The sequence below is a fragment of the Heliconius melpomene genome, chromosome 2 (genome assembly GCF_056956725.1).
Source record: "Heliconius melpomene rosina isolate 202511_hmr_F chromosome 2, ASM5695672v1, whole genome shotgun sequence".
NCBI lineage: Eukaryota > Metazoa > Arthropoda > Insecta > Lepidoptera > Nymphalidae > Heliconius > Heliconius melpomene.
In genome coordinates, this window is record NC_140390.1 from 8251627 (window position 1) to 8275771 (window position 24145).

At 33.2% G+C, this 24145-nt stretch overlaps 1 protein-coding gene across 4 annotated transcripts in view; it reads left to right on the forward strand.

Moving 5' to 3' along the window:
• Positions 1-24145, forward strand: part of LOC146540725 (uncharacterized) — a 121726-nt gene that overhangs the window by 88105 nt on the left and 9476 nt on the right. For all 4 annotated transcript variants that reach the window (XM_085202733.1, XM_085202750.1, XM_085202759.1 and 1 more), the window contains exons 2-6: positions 13009-13125; positions 20349-20481; positions 20812-21026; positions 22208-22354; positions 23979-24091. In XM_085202733.1, the coding sequence (XP_085058859.1) occupies positions 13009-13125; positions 20349-20481; positions 20812-21026; positions 22208-22354; positions 23979-24091 (725 nt within the window). The remainder of the gene's footprint in view (positions 1-13008; positions 13126-20348; positions 20482-20811; positions 21027-22207; positions 22355-23978; positions 24092-24145) is intronic.

A 24145-nucleotide genomic window follows, 5' to 3' on the forward strand; every position in this document is an offset into this window, starting at 1 on the left:
CCTTTGTTGTTCGTCTGTCAATACCATTTATTTTTTATTAAACTGACTAAGAAAAATACATATATTTTTAGTTTTATCAATAAGTCATTTATTTCACCATTCTTATCGTTCAACTGTTTTTGTATTGTGCTAGAAACAAATTGTTCACCATTCTTGCGTTCAAATTAAAAAATGCACGGCGTAACTCAACGCAGCGTAACTTAACTCGTAAAACAAATTTAAGAAAAAAGTATTTAACTTAGTGCCCCTGCGCCATGACTGGCCTCATATGTAACGTAATATCATATTTAATTTAATATTTTAGATTAGAAAATAATCGTATATTAGGCATTCACGTTGCAACAACCCGGCCATGCCATCTGGTTTGATAACGCGCGCTCTCTGCTCTACACATGTGTTAGTTCATCTATCTGTGTTGACCGACTTGCAAATCGAAGTGTATTTATGATTTCGTTTGTTTTTTTTTTTAATTTCATGCTCGGCAGGGTAGGCAGAGGGAGCTTAGTGCTAAGACACTCCGTTGTAAAGGCGAATTTGGATCTTGTTAACGGAAATATAAAAAAAAATATTATAATGAAAATATAAATAGATAATTCGATCTCAAGTGGCGAGAGTGAATATATTTCATTAATTTTCGTTTCGTTGCCTTTTTCCCCCGATAAGGCATAGTGTTCCAACGAGTTCCGTCACTCAACATGCATTGAATCTAACTAGAGTTATAGGTGGAGAGTAGAGTGTTTTGACTCTAAGTTCCATCTGCCAACTCTGGTATACGAGGACACGTGAAGTAGTTTTTTTATTTTATTTTTAGTATCTTTGTATAGAGAAAGAGATAAAGAGATAATCTTCATTTATCTACTGTGTTACAATGATGTTTTCTATTATGATTTATATTAAAACAAACAAAGATTTGGTCTTTACAATAGATGTTTAGAAAATAAATCTTTTGTATCAACTCGAGATAATGATTTATCTTAACATATGCTTACCAGATGCAAAGTAATTGATGATTATAATGGTAATTTTTTTAGATTTTTTTCTTCGTATTTTTTTAATTTACCCCGCACATAGCAGGGTAGGCAGAGGGAATCTGGGAAGATCCCCTTTCCACCGAATTCTGAAGAAATTGCGAGTTGAGTTTCGGAACTGAACGCCGCATATTTCTCTTTCAATGATATTAGTTGTTGTTTGTCAAAAGAATGTATATTACTATACAATCTGCCCAACCAGGGTAAATGTAACCTGTATTCATCAGCCATAATTCAACTTATATTATTTTTAAAAATATTTATAAGACTTTTTATGATTTTTGTATCTTGACATAATCCATATAGTGCTAGAGGTTGACAGAAAGAATTTAATGACCCATCTCTCCATTCTCAAAACACACCGCGTGTATGCCAACAGTCACGTCCACAGACAGACAGACGCCCAACCCGTCGTTTTCTAACCTCATTCACTATCTATATAAGGTCACCTTGAATGCCTAGCCTGCTTAGGCCTTACAATGGCGTTCGCGTTAAATGATGCAAATTAAACGATTCCTTTGTTGCTATTTGCGCGTCTTTATTATTATTATTTGTAACAATTAAATGTTTAGATACATTGTAGTTTATCGTCCCTTAGGTATTTGTATTGGGAATAGCTAGTATTTGCTGGGGAATGGTAGTAATAAATTTAGGTATAGGTATATGATTAGAAATAACGTAAAATCTGAGTTATATATATATATATTTTGGAGAACAGAGAGAGTAGAGAGATTAGTCATTTAAAATTTTACAGGGCTCCTTGGTAAGGTTTAATTGGCGGAAGAGTTTCTTGATAATTTTTAAGGGAAACATACAGTACATTAAATATATGGTAATAACACACTATAAATATTAAATATTATATAAATACCAGTTAAGTTATACCAGTTAAGTTTCCACAAAATACTTACTCATAAATCTAAATCTAAAGAACAACAGTTTACAATAACTTATTTATATTTATTTATATTCAGTAAAGTAGCTTTGTGTGTTTTAAGATGAATATACTTCAATTGTAATAATATAAAGCTGAAGAGTTTATTTTCTTGAACACACTAATCTCAGGAACTACTGGTTCAAATTGAAAAATCTTTTTGTGTTGGATAGTCCATTTATCGAGAAAGACTGTATTGCTGTATTTTTTGAACTAAATATACACTTATATACTAATTTTAAAACTATTATTTTTCCATTTGACTACGAACAATAGGCGTAGGTAAAAGTCACTCGTATTATATTCCGCAAGGTAGTTTTGTGTTTCAAGAAAAATATATTTTACTAATATCAAGAATTCTATATTAATCGCCATTGAGACTTCCTGTGGAGCCGGTTAACTCGGTTCCCGCTTTAGTCTCGACAGATAAAAAATTGTGCCGATGACATTTACGCGCTGAATTTAGCTATAATTGAGTGTTCTGTGACCGGATTTGAAAATATAAAAAAAATTGCTATTGCCTAAGGTATTGAAATGAACTGCCTATAATTGACATGAAATCAATTTTTACTTGTCTTTTGTGTAATCTGTATTTAGTGTAGATACTTATAGAGAAAGATATTGCCAGAAAAAGATATTAATTTATCATTGTTGCTTTTAAAAGATTTGATTAATCTAACATACATATCTCTAATGAGCTATGATGGATTCAGGCGAATAAAACGATCGCTATTGTATGTCATAGTAAGTTTAATCTGTGGCCGTCGTGGTGCTGTGGAACATTTTACTGTAAATGCGATGGTTGCGAGTTCGATCCCTACTTGGGGTAACGAATATATGAAATGATTTTAATTTCTCCCGCTCTAATGGAGAAAGTGCGTAGAGCAGTTTTGCCACGAAATGTCTCTTTATAGAGCGTTATTTTCCCGAGCGGGAATCGAATCCATAACCGTTGCGTTTGCAGTTGAATGTGCCCCTGCGCCAAGACGGCCTTTAAATTAAATTTGCTAAGTTATATCAGTCTGTCAGTCAAATTCAAAAGTAGATAATAATAGAACTTTCCTTTGATATAATTAAAAATGTTGATTTGAAGATAATTGCCACGCTTCATATCTTCTCATTGACCTTAAAATTGTATCTCTCTTTATGTTTGCCAGAATTGTGTTATATATATTAAACCAAAAACAGGCTAACCTAATAAAATATATGTATTTTTTCTTATAACGTTTGAATTTGTTGAAATAAAAGAATATATTTGTTTAATATTATTATCTAATTATACTAAAATATAACCTTTTTTAGTGCTTTTACTCAGGGACTCTAATAAAAAAATAGAACATAAATCTTTATTGGATTGCAATATAAATGCTGTATTAAAAACAAATTTAACATTCATTGACATTCATCTACATTTTTAAAATAGATGAACAGAGTGTCTCAGTTTTCTTTAAATAATAAAAAAGCTAAAAATCTCTATTCCAATACTAACAACGAAGAATAAGAATGAAGAATGCACATAATAAATGGTTAACAGCCAAACAGTAAAACTGACCTGAATTTACTTCACGAATGATCTTTTTATATATCGTTTTATAGACCGTCAGGTGGTTACGATCAGTTTATCTTTATATATGTGTGTATATATGAGTTTGTAGAAGTTAAAACTAGCCACAATTAATCCACAATGAGGAGGTTCCAGAATTCGGCGGGAAGTGAGGAACGGACTACCATAATACTAAGTTCCCTCTTCCTACCCTGCTGTGTACGAGGTACAGCGGGAAGTTGATTTGATTTAAACTTAAACAATGTATTCTAAAACCTTTGTCTGTTTGTCAGTGCGTTTGAGCGAGCTAATCTCAGGAACGGCTTCAGTAGTTTAAATGCAGTTTTCACTATGGTATTTTAGTAAACTTTATTTTTATTTACATCGTTTCATAATTATTAATTTAAAGTATTTTGTTATGTTTTGTAAATGTAAAATATTAAAAAGGATTGATTGATTATTTTAACATTTTCTGGAATTCATTAAATACTATGAAGTATACTTTGAATACTGCAGAATAAGTGGAAGAAATCTTTTTCCCACTTATATAAATAGGTCTAACGTGTCACGTATGTGATTACTTAATTTATTTCGATGTTTAATTATTACATTTTTAATTACTTTCAATTACTTGTAGTAAAAACATTTAATTACTTTTAATTTTTATTATTAAAAAATTAAATCAAACTATTTTGCTTCTGTGCTCGAGAAAGAAATGGCGGGAAAAGTTGACACATGAAAATGTGTCAAATCATATATTTTTAAACTATAAACAACTATTAAAAAAAGGAAATCTACAAAAAAAGGATTATCTACATAAATATAGATAATTTATATTCATCCTTAATATTAAAAAACAAGACAATACAACATAATAATTGTTAATTTAATCGAATTCCATGAATATTGTATGTAATAATAAAAAGGTCGGTCGTGTGATTCGAAGACAATGGTATCGCTTGTAAACTCTTACTCCGTTACGTAAGTTACTTTTCTTTTCATTGTTTTATCGCTGTTTCAACTTTTTATGGGAATTGTTTTGTTTTTACAACTTTTTTTTGGCTTGAACTTGGATATGTTGGATTATTTGTGGTTTATTATAATAGGTTAAAATTTGTATGTTATTGGGGAATGGAGTGTCTTAACAATAGGTTCCCGGGTTCCTTTCTACCCGGCTATGTACGGGACAGCGTGAACCTAAAAAAATGTAAAAATGTGTGATAAAATATATGAAATTGACAAAAATCAATATCATATATTTTTTTCATTAATCAATTTGAGTCAATTTAAAGAAAAAATGAAAGTTCAAAAAAAGGTCAATCTAGTTAAGTTATTAATAATACAAACAAATTTATAATCTGTTCCGAACCAGAATTTAAAGTGTTTCTAACCAAACTATACTTTTTAGCGTTAATTTTAAAATATTAATATTCCTTCCTATCCTATTTCGAACTTTAATTATTTCCAGTTACGAAAAAAATCGACAACATTTAAGCAAAATTGCGATAAAACTCTCCAATTAAATTATTCCTTCACCATATGAAACAAAGTAACTTCATACTAACGTGCTTTGCCTACTGATCATTATATATGTATGTATATCATAGATTTGTTTAGTTCTAAAATACAGGAAGTTCTATTTTTACTATGACGATATGTGGAAGATAATATTTACGCGTCTTGCGTATGTTAAACATCCATGGTTTGTTATATTTGCCTTATGGTATAGTGGGTATAGTGTTTTTTGATGTACGGAAGCTTTTGTTCTTCCGGTTCTCCTTTTTTTTTGTAAATAATATTTAGGTATACAAGTTCAAGCTGTGTCCCGCACAAAGCTGAGGGAACCTAGTGTTAAGACACTCCGCTCCCCATTTTCCGCCAATACAAATTCTGGAGGAATTTTGTGTTGAGTGGCGGTTAATTGCTTCATTTCTCCGAAAGGGAATCGAACCCACAACCACAACGACAGGTTATGGGTTCTGGGTTCGATTCTCACAGTAATTAATTTAGTTTCTAATCTATATATATAAAATCGAAAGGTCACTCACTCCTCACGAAATCTCAGAAACTACATGTGCTAGAAAATCAGATTTTTTGCATAGGAGTTATTTATAGGACGTAGGTGCTCGCTAAGACGGGAATTTGTAATATTCGACTTCTAAGGGATTGTTTTTGGGGTTGAAAGATTGTATGAAACTTCGTTACTACAAATGCTAGGAGTCTCAAATTTTGTATATGTACTCATAGAGACAGAAATTAATAATAACGTAGTTCACGCAGGCGAAGCCGCGAGCGGGCCGCTAGTTAATTATAAATAAATCCATACATTCGTCTCTTAAAGTACAATATTTAAAAATACATATTTATCACCAAGTATCCTCATCACACACAGCTACCGCTATCTGATAATATAGATTAGAGAGTCTGTTGTCTGTAGTACAAATTAGCACTTGTTCATTCACCAAAGATAAACGGTATTTTTGTTACGACAGCACCATTGTGACGCAGTGGCTGACTAACAGTGTTGACGTATACGTAGACCTTGGGTTCGATTTTAATTAAATATTAACTTCACGCATCTCATCTATCTACCGGATATACAGAGATAACAGGCTTTAACTGGTATTATTATTTATATTAGAATATAGTTTTTTTTAGTTACGCCACTGAACACGCATTGCCTCCAGAATTCAATGGAAAATGGGAAACGAAGTGCCTTAACACTAGATTCCCTTGACAATACGGAATACAGCTTAAAGCTGGATAACCCGTTCTTGTTGGAATTTTCAAAAATCCCTTAGTGTTCCTGTACGATACAAGGCTCCTGGATGCCATATTTTTTGCTTTTAGGCTTTGTCACCTAATTGTCAATCACTATGTAATGGAAGAGCTTTATATCTATATATATAAAATTGAAAGGTCACTCACTCATCACGAAATCTCAGAAACTACAAGTGCTAGGAATCTGAAATTTGGCATAGGAGTTACTTATAGGACGTAGGTGCTCGCTAAGACGGTCGATTTCTAAGGGGTTGTTTTTGGAATCGAATGTTTGTACGAAACTTCGTTACTACAAATGCTAGGAGTCCCAAATTTTGCATAGACGTCACTTGGACGTAGTCATGGAGACAGAAATTAATAATAACAGTTCACGCGTGTCGCTAGTATACCATATACATACTAGTATGTTAGTTTGTAGTGGATTTTAGACGAAGTCGCAAGTAAAAGTTAGTGTTAAATAAGAAGAAATATATATTATGTTTTAAGAAGAAATGTTATTTTATAAGGCTTTATAAAATAATGTTCCTTTATCAATTCTCAAGAGACACTCAATCCTTCGTATGCCATGATTCATTGGAATGTATAGTAATATTTAATCTTTTTAAATGATGTCACTCCTGCCGCTTATGGGCCTGGGCGGCTGTCAGACGCCAGACGGTGGTAAATGAGTGAGTTGTTATTAATATTTTAATGTAGAAAATTATAATTATTTCTTTAAGACGGAGGGAATGTGGAGAAAGGAGAGATTAGACACTTAAACGACATTTAGATCCTATGACTAGATGTGCATGAGTGAAATCTGTTGATTTTTTAGCATCACTTTATCTTTAGTGAGGTAGCCAGAGAGAACGGAGAGATTTATATTTCCATTTCTTCGCTCTGGTGTCGAGGCATAACGCAGCGTTGAGTTCCACCGCCCAACATGCAATGCCTCCGAATTCGGCGGAAAGTGAAAAACGGAGTGTCATAACATTAGGTTCCCTCCTCCTACCGTGCTGTCTGCGGCAGCGTGTAGCTGATTTACTTTGTTTTTTTCCCAAATAAACATGTTTAATCGTGTAAACACAATATGTCGATGATCTAGTAAAGAGTCTAAACAATTTGGATATTTTGTTTGTTTTTACACTCGACCCTAAGTGTATTGTTGATAGATGATATTCAGTTAGTAGGTTTTAAGATATTTTAAGTGATTGGTTATTTGGTTAGTCGGTCTTCGTTGCGCGGCGTTTAGTTCCGCCATTTTTTTCAAATATTGGATGGAAAGTCGTGAATGGAGTGTCTTAGTTCTAGGGTTCTCTCTGACTACTATATAAAATATTTCGTTTCCTCGAGTGGGAATTGAATCTACGACCTGTCGGGTTTACGGTCACGTCAAGAGCCGATACTCTTATGTTGCAATATTTACCTATTTTTGTTTCGCACAAATATTTTCATATCAAAGCGAAAGAAATCTAATTTCTATGTAACGGCACTAATGAGGCGTGAGGAAAATATGTGAATGTTCTAGAAACGTCTAGTGATAACAACACAATTGTAAGTTAAAAAATATTTTATTGTATTATGAAAGTCGATAAGTATGTTATATTTGTGGAGAGAACGGAGAGAGAGAAGAATGAATGTCGATTAAATAGTAAAAAAGATTTATGAAGCGAGAGTGAGTGCGTAAGAAATCAATTGACTTTCGCGAGTATAGTATTGAGAATAATGGAGGAAGGTCACGTAAATAGTAAAAAGATCCCCATCATCACCCTAGGATATGAAGAGGTAGACGAGGCAAAAGTGTTTGGCGTGTCGTTCTTTCTGTCTACCACGCTAGGGATACAGCGCGAAGTTAGCTTTTTATTTGAGAGAAGAATGATTTTTTATTGAAATCGGTCAAATTACATTGATTATGTAGATTACATTGATTACATTGATTATGTAGGTAACATTAAATTGATTATGTAGAGAAAGGCAATTCAGTCTTTTAGGATTTATATTTAATTCCTAACAAAATCCAGATGTAAAAATATAACAAAAAAAGTCTGTTAAAAACATAATCAAAGACAGACATTCGTAATCTCATTGCTGTTATAAGTGCATACGTCAAGTTACATGAGCAGCATAAGAGTGATTGGATTGCGCTAAAAATACCTAGTGTATATCATTTTTTTCAGCTTCACGCTGTATCCCGCACACAGCAGGGTAGGCAAAGGGAACCTAGTGATAAACACTCCGTTCCCCACTTTCTGCCAAATTCTGGAAACATCTTTTTTTTATTTTTGTTTTTTTTTTAGTTTTAACTTTTGTTTCGTATATAGTTGGGTTGTAATAATAAAATGAGAAAAAGAAATTAAAGTAAAAATTTGCCATGTCATATTATAAGACATTTCTACAGGTGGTCTGTCTTGTTAATAAAATAATAATTATAATTGAAAATCAAAATGATATTTTTTATAATGCGAAAACCCCGTATCTAAACACTCCCTTATCCACTTTCCACATGAAACCGAGACTTCAGATATTAAGTGACAAAATTCAATGTCGCTTTCTGTTTTCTAGAGTGGAGAAATAAAGATAATTCAGGAATTAATTATATGAGGAGTGATCAGACACTGTCCCGCAACGCCACGGTAGTCGTTTTAAAAATTAGTAATTTTTTAAAATTTAATGATAGAATTAATGAAACGTTGAATTTATTTACTATTACTTTGTCCTTGTGTATTTTATAGTTATTTTTTAAAAAATATATAGGTAAATTTATATATTTACGAAGATATTGTCAAAGCACAGAGTTTTTGAACTCAACGCTGTTTAATTTAGACATTGGGTAGAAAACGGAGTGTCTCAAATAAATTCTCTCTCTCCATATAAAAAGTTTCATACTAAGTAGACGTTACGTCTCCATACAAACAATAATGAAAACCCATAAAGCTTTAATTATATCTTGCTTAATTTATCTTTCATTGCCATCATTTCCTGCACTATTTCCGTCTCGCTCGCACTCTCCTCATCACCCATAGCTGTGAAAGAGATGGTGAATGAATGAATGGTTCGTTCATTCACATTGACTCTAAGGTCAATAAGTGTTCAGATAAATTAAGGCCAAGTAATGTTTGTTTATAGAATTTTATACTTTATTATTTTAGGAATAAGGTTTCATTTTATTATTACGTTGTTTAATTACTATTTATTATACTAGCTCTATCATCTGTTTTTGTTTGTAAAGTCTCAGGCATACCGGTATTCTGTTAGAACTTAGTGTTGAGACACTTCGTTCCTCACTTTCCGCACAATTTTGGAGATATTACGATTTGAAAAAGTGAAATCAACACTCGCAGCGAATAAATAAAAATAACTTATTTCTCCGAATGGGAATCCAACCCCGAACCGTCGCGTTTACTGTCAGGCTCTGTGCCGTTCCGCCATGATAGCCTCATATTCTACATATGGATTTGAATTGGTTATATAAAGAACCTCGACCCTACGAAGTGTCTTCCGACGCCTCCAGTGATTTATTAATGTTTTTCAATCACCGCCGCCTTCGCTCTTTACGGAGAGTTAAGGCAAGACCCACACAATCTTACTCATAAATTTACATCGAATCATTTGCCTCGGGTCAAGGTGACTGCAAGGTAGACAAGGTTCCCACCGATTGCGAAATACTATGTGTGAATCATTAATTTTCGGTAGGATATCCGGAATATTAAATGAAAGTTGTTTTTGTGTTTATTGAAAATAGTTTTGTAATTTTTATAATAATTATAATTAATCGTAAGGGCAGGGCTCTTGCATCATTCTTGCATGCAGTAGTTTAAGTAGAAGGAGCCTAGTGTTAAGACACTCCTCTCCCCATTTCTAGCGGAATTCATTACGTTTTGGGTAGCGGTACTCACCGTTGCGCTTTTGCCTTGGCGCCAGAGGGAACATATGAAAATATTAATAATTCGTTTCCCCGAGTGGGAATCGAACCTATAACTGCGTGAAGCTGATAAATATATTGAATTTGAATCAGTGCCCAATCGTAGGATTCAAATTCTTTCATATTATACGTAAAATATTGTATTGTATTGTCTTTTTATTAAAAAATTAAAAAATATTTTTAATAGAATTAATGATAATTTGTATGAAATTGGATTCTATTGCACTTATCGCCTACGCTTTTGTGTGAATCATCCATAAGTAACCGGATATGTAGGATGAAATAGAAAAAAAAATGGAAGAACAGAATTACTTGTAATTTGTACGTCTGAAATGACGAATGTGAAGTTATTTTTTAGCTGACCCTGTATCTGGCAGGGGTGGACAAAGGGAACCTAAGCTTTGTTCCCCACTCTGGAAACATTGCTCGAACATAGTGGATCTGACCGCGCGCTTTTTCTGGTGATTAGTATGAGAAAATGAATATTCATTCAAAGAGAGAGAGAGAGAGAAATATGAGTATAAATCGATATACCAAATGGATAGATTAGAGAAATTTTACAATATTTGCAAATTATTCGAAAGTCAATTATTCTTGATTGATCGTAAACTTTTATTTTTACTAACTTGTTATCTACTAACTAACAATAAAATAAATATATATTTGTAATTTTATTTATTCAAATTTAATTTTCTTTTAGAAAAGTGATAGGTTTGGCTTTTTACCTACAAATATATGTGGAGCTCATTTGGTGCAATAATGACGTATTTGCGGATACTTTTTACATTTTTAAAATGTTATTCCACATTTAGGAAAGAAAAATACTCTATAGAAAACATGTAAATAATTTGAACGTAGTGGAATTTGAACTCGCGCCTCTTGGACTTACGACGTAGCCAGAAATTAGATTTTCTGAACTTTGGCGAATTGTTCACTTGGGAAGAAAATAATCGAAAGTAAAAGGAAATCTTAAAATCAAATTAGCGCAGCCATCCACTGCTTACTTCAGAGCGGTCACAACTCGTTGACCGTACTGTAATTGATATGGAAGTAAGAAAAGGAAGACATCACTCTATTGATCATTTCACTGTTCTTAAAATAAATTATCTCCTGCTCGTCTCTATATTAGAAAAGTGCAAATATGTTATTGTTTCACCAAATATACGAAATGTATTTTTTACACCAAAATGCAGCATATAATTAAAAAATGTACCAATAATATGTGCATTCAAAAGCATTTTTCTGTCAATATTTATTAAAGTTTGCCAAAGTTTTCCAAAAAAGAAGAACGTAAGTTCAATACAATATAAATTTCAAATCGAACCCGGAATATAATTTTAATTTTAATAAGCAGACAGCGTCACACAGCCGGAACTCGCGATGAGGCCGTGACTTCTAAATGTCATTTGCGATATTGCAGGGCTCGTCAAGTGTGTCAGGGTGAGGGTCGCTTGGGATTTTTGGGAAGTAAACAACTTCCCCTTTTTTAATTAAATGTTGTTTATTTTATATTTTCGTTGTTATGCAGAAAAAAAAAATATTTGAATAGTAAAAAAATACATTAAAAACTTGACATTTTTTTTGGTCAACTCAAGTGGGAATGAAATGTTTAATAACTTGATTTCTTCGCTCTTGCTTCTGATTAAGTTCCGCATTGATTGGGGACCGAGTATCTTAGCACTAGAATTCCAGGTTCTCTCTGTCTAGCTGTGAAATTAAAAAATATATCAATTTATTCTTGATGATGCCTCAACTGAGCGATATGCACCTATTTTGTTTAATTTTCTGAATTTATTATTGATTTACATCCGTACGCTCCAAATTCACATGTAACGTAAAATACAGTATAATACCCTATTTATTTTGAATCATACTTTGGAAATCCATGGAAAATCAAATATACTCGTACATATTGAAACATGTTTGATTGAGCGTATGAGTACGCTGTTTTCAATTTCCTCTCACCGGGTACTCCGTTCATTTCCGGTGGTGATCAGCCAGTTGAAATGTTTATATTAGTTTTTATCAATGAAATGAATATACATACATACATACATACATAATTGACGCCATCGTGGCGTAGTGGGATATATCATCTCGCTTTACATGTTATGGTTGTGTGTTCGATTCTCACTCGAGGGAATCAATTATTTTCCTTTTCCCCCCTCTGGCTAGATATATGTAGATCGGCGTTAAATTCCACCGCTTGACACGGCATTATTTTGAGTTCAATTCATTATTCATCGTCAAATGGCGGAATTCAACGCCGTTAATTTATTAATTAGGATGGAACGCAAAGTATGGACTGTCTTCCCTGATTTTGTAGGGTAAAGCTAAAAAAAACATCAATATCAAGATGTAACAATAAAAGGTCACGTGATAATACAAAGAAATACTTAATTTAACTTCCGGTTTTATTATTATTATATAATAAGGTTAACACCGATTTCAGCTCTTAAAATTGGACATACAGACCTTCATTAAAGTTACTAACAAGTTTACCATGACCATAAAGGCATAACTCAATGTTAAGAATTTTTATATTATTAATTAAAAGAATTTAAAATTACTTTTACAAAAAATATATTTAATTTAATTATTGGTTATTGTCGAAGTCTCATATATATTTCATTTGGTGCAACAATGACGTATTTACACGTTTCACACATTTTCACTGCGTTAAGTTAAGAAATCTAAATTGACTTGTCAACTACTGTACGAGTATGACTAGTTCTAGTTACAAATAAAATTGAAAAAATGTATGCATTTAAAAGTCTATATATATTTTTATTTTAAAAAACCCAATTTCTCGTTGTTACAGTGGATAACCCCAGAAGAATGTGAAGTGTATTCCAGAGAGAGGCGACCCCCCCTCGTCATACCTCGCATCACGCAGTACAGAGCGCCGCGACCACGACCACAAATAAACTACCCTGAGGTAAGCAAAAAAAAGAGATAGAGATAGATAGACATAGAGAATTTCTTTGGAAAAAGAGAAAGTAATTTAGTAGGTATACCAGAATAGGTAGAGGGTGTTAAGAACTAAGAGGAGACAAAAATAATTAACATGTTATTCAACTCGAATGAGGATTGAATCTACAACCATAGTGTTTGCATTTGAAAGCTCAAGTCTAATTGCGCCATTACGGCTCCTACTTGTTTTTTTTAATTACGCTGTATAGAAGACACCTGGGAACTTAGTGTTAACATCCTCCGTTCCTCATTAAGACACTATCTTGATCAGTTTCACGCTGTAACCCGCACACAGCAGGGTAGGCAGAGGGAACCTAGTTACGACACTCCGTTTCCCGCTTTCCACTGAATTCTGGAGGCATTGAGTGTTGCTATGTGTAAAATAGATAGATTGTTGGTAGGTTAGTAAATGTATATGTAGTGGAATACTAAGAAACGATTTCTCGAAATTCCCACTGATATGGGAAAAAGCCGAGGTTTTCCATTTTACATTTTAAAGTTCTCGCAAACAAAAGTATAGAATATAGCAATATATTTTAACATTATATTATAAAATAAAATGAATACTAAATTATAAACATTTAATTAAATGTATAACATTAGATAGCTCAATGACAGAAGTGCAACAACCGTTCCTAACCAACCAATAGTATGCGCGTGCGCATAATCATGCCAAATTAGTGTGACCAATTAAAATAAAGCCATTTCGGCGTATTTTAACAGTTGTTCGACTGTTAACGATTTGGTGGTGGGTTCGATTTCCACTTGGGAGAATGTTTATTTTTGAATTATTTTAATTTCCTCTCATTCTCGCTGTGTTCCGCAACGTTTGGTGGAGAACGAAGTGTCTTAACAAGCTACACTAGTACTCCATATAACAATAAACATACATACATGGACTGATAAACACATTACCCTTCTTTTCATAGCGGAGTCGGGTAAAATTAGAATTAAAAATACTCTTTATATATATATGAAAACAACGTGTTAAAGCGAGTTGGATGTATAACTAAAACAGACTACAGTACGGTTCACGAGTCGTGGTCCTCCTGAAGTTTACTGTAGGTAGATGCACAGATTTGATTTTAGGATTTTTTCTTACTTTCCTAAATTAGCAATTCGCTAAAGTTCAGAAAACCTATAGTTAGGATAGCTTAGGGAGGCCAAGACTCGTCAACGGTACTGTACAAAAGTGTCAAAGCGGCGATGACTCAAATGTCGCCACTCGCCTCGCTAATATGGCAGATTACTTAGTTTAATAATTATGCTGGCATTGTGGTTTCAAAATGGCGCACCAGCTTACATCCTGTGTCCACGTCGTTGAATGGGTTGGAGCTAATTATAATATTTGGTAGTAGGTAATGTTGTGTTGGTTTTGGTTAGTGGTGTTTCTTTTTTGTTGGTAGTACCTACTGTTTGTTTGTAAAGCGCGGCGTTTAGTTCTGCCACTCAACACGCAATGTCACCAGTCTACCATTTAGTAGAAAGTGGGGAACGGAGTGTCTTAACACTTGGTTTGCTCTGCCTATTCTGCTGTGTGCAGGATATAGCATTAAGCTGGATTAAAATTTATAATTTCATTTCTTTTTATCTGGTATCGAGGCACGGGAGTCCAGGGCCACGGGCCTCCAGAATTTATTGGAAAAATTGGAACAGATAGAAAACTTACCTATTATGCATATAAATATTCTCACGAGTGCAATTTGTAACCAAATACGTCGTGTTTACTCAAGCATATTGCTAATTGCGCAACGAAGACCTCAAAAAATGCCATTGTAGAAGTTATTATAAAAAATAACAGGCCGTTGGGTTGCTGTGTAAACGTGACGGTTGTGGGTTCGATTCCTATTCGGGGGAATGAGTTAGATGCAATTCCCCGCTCTATTATGTCAAAATGTCTCAAATTCGGCCCGAATGTGGAGGACGGAGTGTCCGAACGTTAAGTTCAATTCTTTTCCTTTTGTTTGCACAGCGATATGCGAGAAAAAAATTGTAAAAGAAAAAAATTAAATTGAAGACAAATATCTTATGTTAGTAACATTACATTATGTGGAACTGGAATATCCATCTTGACGATATAATTATAAGAATGAAAATTGAAATACTTCGCTACTCAATGCTTAATGCTACCAGATTTTCACTGAAAGTGGAGAACGGAGTGCATTACCACCAGGATGCCTCTGCTATGTCCTATCTATATTTAATTCATGTAGGAATTAAATTAATATCACTATCGCATTACTACAAACGTCAGAAACATAAATTATAATATTGAAGCAAATAACGTAGATAATCTATGCAAATAAACATTATTGTAAAGTAATCTTAATATATCGGAACGTGACTTTTAGCACTCGCGCCATTCTTAAGTTGCTTACTTAAGATTAGGGTTGCCAGATGGCCGAAAAGTCCGGGGCTGTCTCGGAATTTTGGGTGTTGCGACGTGTCTTATAATTCAGCTTTCCTGTCTCGGAATTCGAAAATAAAATAAAAATTTAAGCCTTATAGAGGTGCTTAAAAATTAATGAATGAATACATTTATGTGTAGCAATTACAAAGATTTTCATTAAAATTATTTCAACCAACAATTCTAGTTAGTTTAATCTCGGATTTGCCACCAAAACTCTTATTCATGGAAATGAAAATGATCTGGCAACCCTATTTACGACTTATTGTTAGACAATATACATGTATCCGTAGGTCGTTATCAAGAAAGTTTAATTAAATTATTTTCAAGGAACTCTTGGGTTTTTTAGTAGTTCAATGATTTCCCGCATATAAGGGTTATCACGTCCTACGCTCTCTGTTCGTATACGAGGAATTGCAAAGTAAGTGGCAAAATTAAACTTTTATATTCTGCATTTGAGTAAATTTTTTTAGTTTAAATGAACAAAAAATTATTCGAACGAAAGCTCGATATGGAGGAACGCAGTGCCTTAACACTAAAGAAAATTGAAAAAATTAAAGCTAAAGTAAATAAATAAATGTATTAACAATTACCGGACAAAAGAAGAAAAATTATTCCTTTTCAACGCTCTCTATTTTCTATACTATTTTACTAATTTGTTTGCTACATAAATAAAAAAAACATATAAAAATAAAAAATAATAAACATTAATCAAATTAGCCATCTCTGTCAGACAACCTTTAGGGCGAAAAGAAGATGACTTTAATTTTGAAGGTTGTAATTTTTAGTAGAATAATATAAGTTTTTTAATAAAGTAAGTTTTTTTTTATAATATATGATTAAATAATGGATGATATAATAAAATATTAAATAAAATACTAGAATTTTGTTCGAAATTTTATTATGTAATTGTTAAATTAAAAACTAAAAAAAATAATTATATATGCGTGCCAACGTACCCATGACTGTCACACCTCTATAGCTTTACGTTTAGATTTGAAAAATTTTTATACAGTATTTCTAAGATTGTTTTTTCTATATATATTTTTTCGATCTATTTAATATATGAATCAGCTGCTGAGTTTATTGCCTTCCCAACCGGCGTATACATCCATATGCCTTGACGATATCTTCGACAATTAAACCTACACGTTGTATCGCAAGTCCCACTGCTGTGAACTCCTCATCTTGGAACGCTATGGGCACTCTCATTCTGAATTCTGGACTGCCAAGTAGCTTTTCATCAGCTTATTTCGGCTGTTGTAGATTGACATTCTTGCCAGTTAAAAAAACACAACCACGGAAGCCATTCTTTCGACTTAGATCGCGTGCAGTCAGGCACATCACTACTTCACCACTACGCCATTAAATCACATTAATAATATGCAATCTCCTCCGTGAAATAACGTGTTAATAATGCATAAACGAAACGATGTCAGATAAAACAAATTGTATATTTTTATTCGCTGATGTTTAGATTTTAATGAATATAGAAGACACGCGAATTGTAGTACAAAATCAACCAATAAATTTAAAATATTTTTTTAACAAAATAAAACCGATTTTAAACAGTAAATTATGCTAATTAAAGACCTATACGATTTTCTCTTGGTCATTTTCATGAATGGTATTATTAGAACTGGACCAAATTAAAATGGATCCACACCGTAAGCACCAGCTTTAAAGAAAAAAAGAATTATCAAAATCGGTCCACCCAGCCGAAAGTTCTGAGGTAACAAACAAAAAAAAACAGTCGAATTAAGAACTTTTCCTCCGTTTACAGAATTCAGTTAAAAAATTAAATGAACAATTGCAAATGACCTAATAAACGGGCATACAATTTTAATTGCTATGGCCATAAAAGGAAAACATTCCGTTTTTTCCTGTTATTCTAGAAATTTTCAAAATCATTATTTTCATTTCTTAGCTTTGGTAGCTAGGTACGAGTATAACATACAATGCCTCGAAAAATTTGACGTTAAGTTGGTAACGGAGTGTCTTAACACTAGGTTCCCTCTGCCTACCCTTCTGTGTTCTACACTGTGTGATACAAGGGCGTGCAGCAGCAGCTCAGTTTTTAGTTATCAACATGATTTTACAAGGATATTTTCCATTTCACTAAACATTGACAACTATTTCTAGTACTTAATACATATACGAGTACATATTATATCAGATTGCATTTATATTGGCTCCATCGAATTCACTCAATAATCAGTGTACGTAATAAAGCTAAGATAAGAGGGCGAACGTTTCCTAACGAATCGACGACCGCCCGTTTGATAACGTCTAGTGACGTCTGTTTTTGTGTATATCGATATTTTTTTTACTATATTTTTAGTTATATACGATAATGTAAAATTTTTGCCAAAAAAGAGCAAGAAAGGTAAAACGATATGTCTTATTTGCATATTTTTGTATGTAGTAATCGTAAAGGCTGTCGTGGTGCAGCAGCAGTGGAAACAGCACTGCGTCTGACTGCAATTGTCACGGAAATGAGTTATTTTCATTTCCTAGATTTATTAGTAATACATAGATCGGCGTAGAGTTTCGCCACTTGATAAATATTTGTTTGATAATTAGAGAGAGTTTCTCAAGTGTGGATCAAACTCACAACTGTCGCGATACAATCGCACCCTTGTGCCCCCCACCCCGATAGCCTCAAATACCTCTATACCATGTAAATATTGCCACAAATACATGTTATACATAATTTAGATGCTCGAATAAACACAACCCAGTGCTCCACTTGGGCAAGCGCACTAAAATCACCAGCCCATATAATACATTAAATGTATCGATGTCGATGTCGTAAGCGACAACACTATGCAATATCATTGTAAACGTTACTCCGTACCGAGCCGTCTGTCGGTGCGTCACGCTTTAACTCGCGAATAATAATATAAATGTAATTACATATAAATATATAAATATTATAATTAATAATTATATATATGTATTTACCTCTTGCCCGTTGAGTTTGAGTTAGGTGTTTGTGTGAAGTAAAATGGAGTTTCGGACTTGTTGTAGAGTGTGAAAAAATGTTTAAATTGAAACGTGGGAAGACCTGGTTTCGAGAGGTTTGTTTGTTTGGTTTTTTTTAATTGTTTGTGTTATGTTTAGTGACCGGTCACTCGTTTCTCGTTGTGGTATCGAAAAGTGGGCGTAGAGGGCTAGAGTTAGTGTTTTGACAGTTAAACTTGTTGTAGCTATTGGTATATAAAATTATGAAGTTAATTATAGTTAAAAAGGTTAATTATTTGGTTTTTTAACTAAAATTCAAGTAATGTAAATTATGCCATAGATATTAACACAAAATGTATACTTGATATCAATGATTCATAGGAATTAATAAAATATACGTGTCTATCAATGACATAGCAGTTTCAGTTTCATTATTTGCATATTTATAATAAATAATAGACAATAATTGATATGTTTCACAGCGGTGTTTAGTTCCGCAATACAACACGCAATGTCTTTAAATTAAGGCGTGAAGTGGGGGAGTGTTTTAACAGTAGATTCCCTCTGCCTCCTCTGTTTGAAGGAAAGAGCTTAAAGCTGTTTGTCTGTTTGTTCAAGCAATTTGACACGTTATATAGTTGTACATACGTACATACATTCATACATCCTTATATGTACAGGAAATGATATTATACGACCGATTTCAAATATATATAGCTTTTTCAATATATATAATAACAATTTATTTCATCTGTCTCCCTCTCAAGTTGTTTCTTGTTTTACATAGCCTTGTTATCCCATAGAGTATAAAGTTAGTGAGTTAGTGGTTACGAGCAGTCGTCTGCGTTATGACTCTAAAATATAATGGATTACGGGTGAATATTGATTTTAGTGTCTTATTTCTATTTTCTCCTTATTGCATAGAGAGATGCAAGCCTCTAACTGTAAACGCGACGGCGTGTGGGTTCGATTTTCACTTGAGGAAATGAAATGTTTAATATTTTCGTTATCTTGCTCTGGTTTGGGGTAAAGGTGTTGAATTCCGACATTTAACACGCAATGCCTCCAGACTTCGATGTAAAGTAGGGAACGGAATGTTTTAACACTAGGTTCTCTCTGCCTACCCTATTACTTGCAGATTCCTACAGTAAAAATAACTTATTCTTAATTAATTTTGTATTTAAATAATGATTTAAACGTTAAATAATTTAATTTAATATGAAACAGACATATAAATATGTCATCCATAAGGAAAACACTAATGTGGTCGCTTTGGTGTGTTGAAAATTACGTATTATGATATACACCACTCTATTTATATCGTTATCCCTTTAGAACGAAAGCCTTTGGGTGTTAAACGTTTTATAAAGTAATTGAGACCGAATTGTGACCGAGTGACTGTACTGAGAAGGTTTTGGGTTCAATTCCCACTCGGGGGAATGAATTATTATTTATTCATATTTTCATTTCTTTGCTCAAAATACCACCAAGGCAAAATCCCAAACTTGAGTTCCGCCAGTCAACACGCAAGGCCTCGAAAAATCCGATTTAAACGCCGGGGAACGCAGTGTCTTAACACTAGGTTTCCTAGGTGTCTATATTTATTTAAGTTAAATGAACTGAAAGAACGAAAAGATTAAAATTTTTGTTCATGAAATATGAACAAAAATTTTAATGTTTTCGTTTTTTTTTATAAAAATAAATATTTAAAAGTAAATAAATTTTGACATAAAAATTTGTTAGAAAACCCAACGAAACAATTTAATTTAGTATTATTACAGGAATTTTCAATTAACATATTAATATTTCTTTTCAAGGATTCCATGCAAGATGTGCCCGCCAAATCTTGGAACTGGTCTCCCACGCCCGAGCGGAGCCGTCTCGACATCGAGAGGAGCTTCAGCAAAGCCAACTGTGACAGTCCACCGCTGTGGGTCAGCAAGCGACTGGGTGGGTAGCGATTTTGATTTTTGATGCTTGATGATATAATTTGATGCTTAAAGAACTTTAAGAATACCAAATATAAACAAGATTAGTAAAAAAAACTACATATAAACGAGACTTTGCGTGTTAGATATTATTAAATAATACCAAATTATTCTGGTATCGTACTTGAGCTATGAGAGCAGGAAAATGAATAATACATCAATCCCACTGGTGGGCATTGAACTCACAACCAACTAACGAATCACGATGGTGTCTAAAATACCTTATTTTCTTCTCTCTGTCAATGATTGAAATAAAGTTTGGTAATTAAATTCTGTCTTCCCATAATTTCAGGCGGTTCAACAGAGAACCTCCTAACCGCGTCGCGAAGGCCCAACCACCTCCAACTACCAGCGTCTTCCTCTGGAGACAGCCTGGATGTGGAGGTGCGGGAGCGGGATCTAGGATCGAGGGTCAAGGAGAGGAAATCCAGATCGATGGTGGCTCCTAAGCAGAAGCCGAGACCACCACTCACTTCGCCCAGGCTTTTGATGCACCCGCCTACTGAGGTGAGTTGTTCTTTGGGTTATTTCATTTTGGAAAATGTATTGTAGAAATTTTTTTTATAGAAAGTGAAGAAATGGCCCAATAACCTTTATTAAAAAGGATTTCTTTGATTATTTAGCTAATTAAGAATGGATTTTTAAGTCTTGCACCATCTAACATTTTTTAAACATTTAAATTTTAGCTTATTAATTGTTATTTGTTTAGTTTCACGCTGGGTAGGCAGAAAGAACCTAGGAACCTTGTGTTCCTCCCATTCCGTCGAATTCTACAGACATTGAGTGTTGAGTCACGGAACTAAACGCCGCGTCTTGCCTCATTACCAGAGCAACGAAATGAAAATATTAAATATTTCACTTCCTCGAGTGGCAATCAAACCGACAACCCGTCTCGTTTACAGTCACACGTTTGCACCTCTGCACCACCACTGGTCTCTGATTATTTAATTTATTTATTTGGATTACTTCTTATAATTATTCAATAAAAACAATGAAAATTCTCCAAGTATTATTAGATGCAGCAACATGTTATTACCTAACTAACACAACAAGTAATATTTCATAATATTCTATACTGTGTACTTACTTACTTACGGTAATAAAATAGTTACGGCGTGAAAATGACCTCTTTTTACAAGAATTAATGTAGTATAGTAAAAGTATTAAAATTAATGAGCCTTACGTACTTAAGATTTGTATTGCTTTTATTGAATTTTGAAGTTTTTTTATCTATTTATCTATTTTATTGGTTTTAAAACAATAATATTGAAATAACATACGTTTGTGTATATTTTAGAAGTAGTTATGTTTAAATTAACTATTTTTTATTATTTAGTTATATCAGTCAACTTCAAAACCGTAGTGGTACAAGGGCACAAGCTTGTGACTGTAAATAAAATGTTAGAATATTTATTTTCCTTCCTCTTCCTCTGGTAAGGACCTAAGAAGAATAAAAAAATCCTCCTCAACACACAATGTCTCGAGAATTCGACGGAGAGTGGGGAATGGCAATCTTAATGGAATTGAAGTGTATTAACACTAGACTCCCAGGTTGCCCCTTCCTACTCTACTTTTCGCGTGAAATTTCGATTTCGATTCTGCTCCATTATTAAAAAAAAATAAAGAAAATAAATAAAGAAGCCTTATATCTATAAATAAGGGATTAAAGATAGATATTATTATTCCAGGCAACAGTAATATACGAAGGGCCAATAAAGAGAACCAAATTCTCCGAAGGCGGTAAGAAGAGTAAGAAGAATTGGACTGACTGCTTCATGGTGGTGACGCCCACAGCGCTGGTCTTCTATAAAGACCAAAGGACTTATTTAGCTACGGTAAGTTGTTTTTTATAATATTTTAATTTATTATCTAATTAACACATTTATTTACTGTAAAGTCTACTACGTTGTGCGTTCGATTCCTGTTCAGGGGAATTAATTATTTTTATTTTTTGGCTTTAGTTATTATTAATAACGACAGACTACGGCGTTGAATTCTAGCACTAAATTTGTAATTTCTAGAAACTATGCGATGAAAAGTGTGAAGCATAGTGTCTTAACAGTAGGTTTTCTCCCTCTGCTTTGAAAAATGTTTATATTAATGACTAATATTCCGTTTTATGGCTTCGTCTGCTCGAGCTACACTATTATAGATATTTAATTATTTCATATTTTGGTAGGTAAGCGCTCAAAAATTAGTTTTTACTACATGATATTACAATTTATTAATATTTCCGGCTTTATTTTGATTTAATAAACCCTTTTTTAGATATAAATATCTTATCGCCTTATTTTGTTCCGCCACCTCCAGTATGTTTTAAGTCGCCGAAACGAATAATAAAGAAACTTTAATAAAAGCAACACCTAATACTAATAATATATTATTATTTATAAAAAATCTTCAAAGGTAAGGAAGTAAAGGAATTAATTAACAATACACACAATAATAAAAAACACTAAAAAAAGCTTAGAATTAAATTAAAAGCGGAAATTTAGAAACAAAATAATATTATAATAATGTAGTGATTGTTATCAAGTACCTATATCTTGATTAGATAACGAATTATCAGAAGATAACAGGGTGCCAATGAAAGTGATAATTTCTCACTTAAATAAACATTATTCTAGTATCTAGATACTTAAATATAATCCTATAGTGATGGCAAGGTTCTGTAAGGGCAATGGGTTCGATTCCAACTTGGGGCAATTCCAATATCTCTTAAAGGCATGGAAAAAAACTGTCAAATAATATTTTAAATTTTCAACTGTTCTATCCCTAATGAAATGCAAGTATATATCAGCTCCACGATGTACCCCGCACTCAGCAGGGTAGGCAGAGGGAACCTAGTGTTAAGATATTCCGTTCCCCATTTTCAAACGTCGCGCTTGCCTTCATACCAGAGCGAAGAAATGAAAATATAAATTGAAATAAATGTTAATAATACCTATATTATAATTAATTGTAAATTTACCTGTTTACAATAATTTTGATTAGTAATTGAAAAGTGACATAATGATTGATAACAGTATTATGCGTTTGCTAAAAAATATTTACGCACTTATAGTAGGATATTAAACTTTGCCTCATATCGAGGAAGTAGAAAAGTTGCGTCAACTTAAATTACTATAATCAATTGATTTGTTTAAATCAATTATATTAGGTAATTATTTATTGGGCGGAAAGTGAAAAATGGAATTTGACACTAGGTTGCACTAGGAATTTTCTATGATTGCAACTGCTGCAACTGCTGCATGCATATGTAAATACGACAGGCTGTGAGTTCGATTCCCATTCGAGGCAATGGAATATATAATATTTTTATTTCGTCTCACTCGTAACAAAAAAAACGGTAATGCCTTCAAGAATTCAGCGGAAAGTAAGAAGCCTACCGCTCGATATGTGAGAAAAACATACCCAATTAACTTCTAATATATATGTATGTATGTTCTTTCCTTGCAGAAAATGCCAAAACCTCTAAACACACCACCGAGCCCCACGGCGCCGCGAGCTGAGCTCGTTCTGCCTCTACTCAATGCGCATATTGTCCAGTGCATACAAATGCATACGAGAAGGTAAGTTATACAATATATATGCTGGCAATATATTAAACTTTTAAGTTGTTTGTA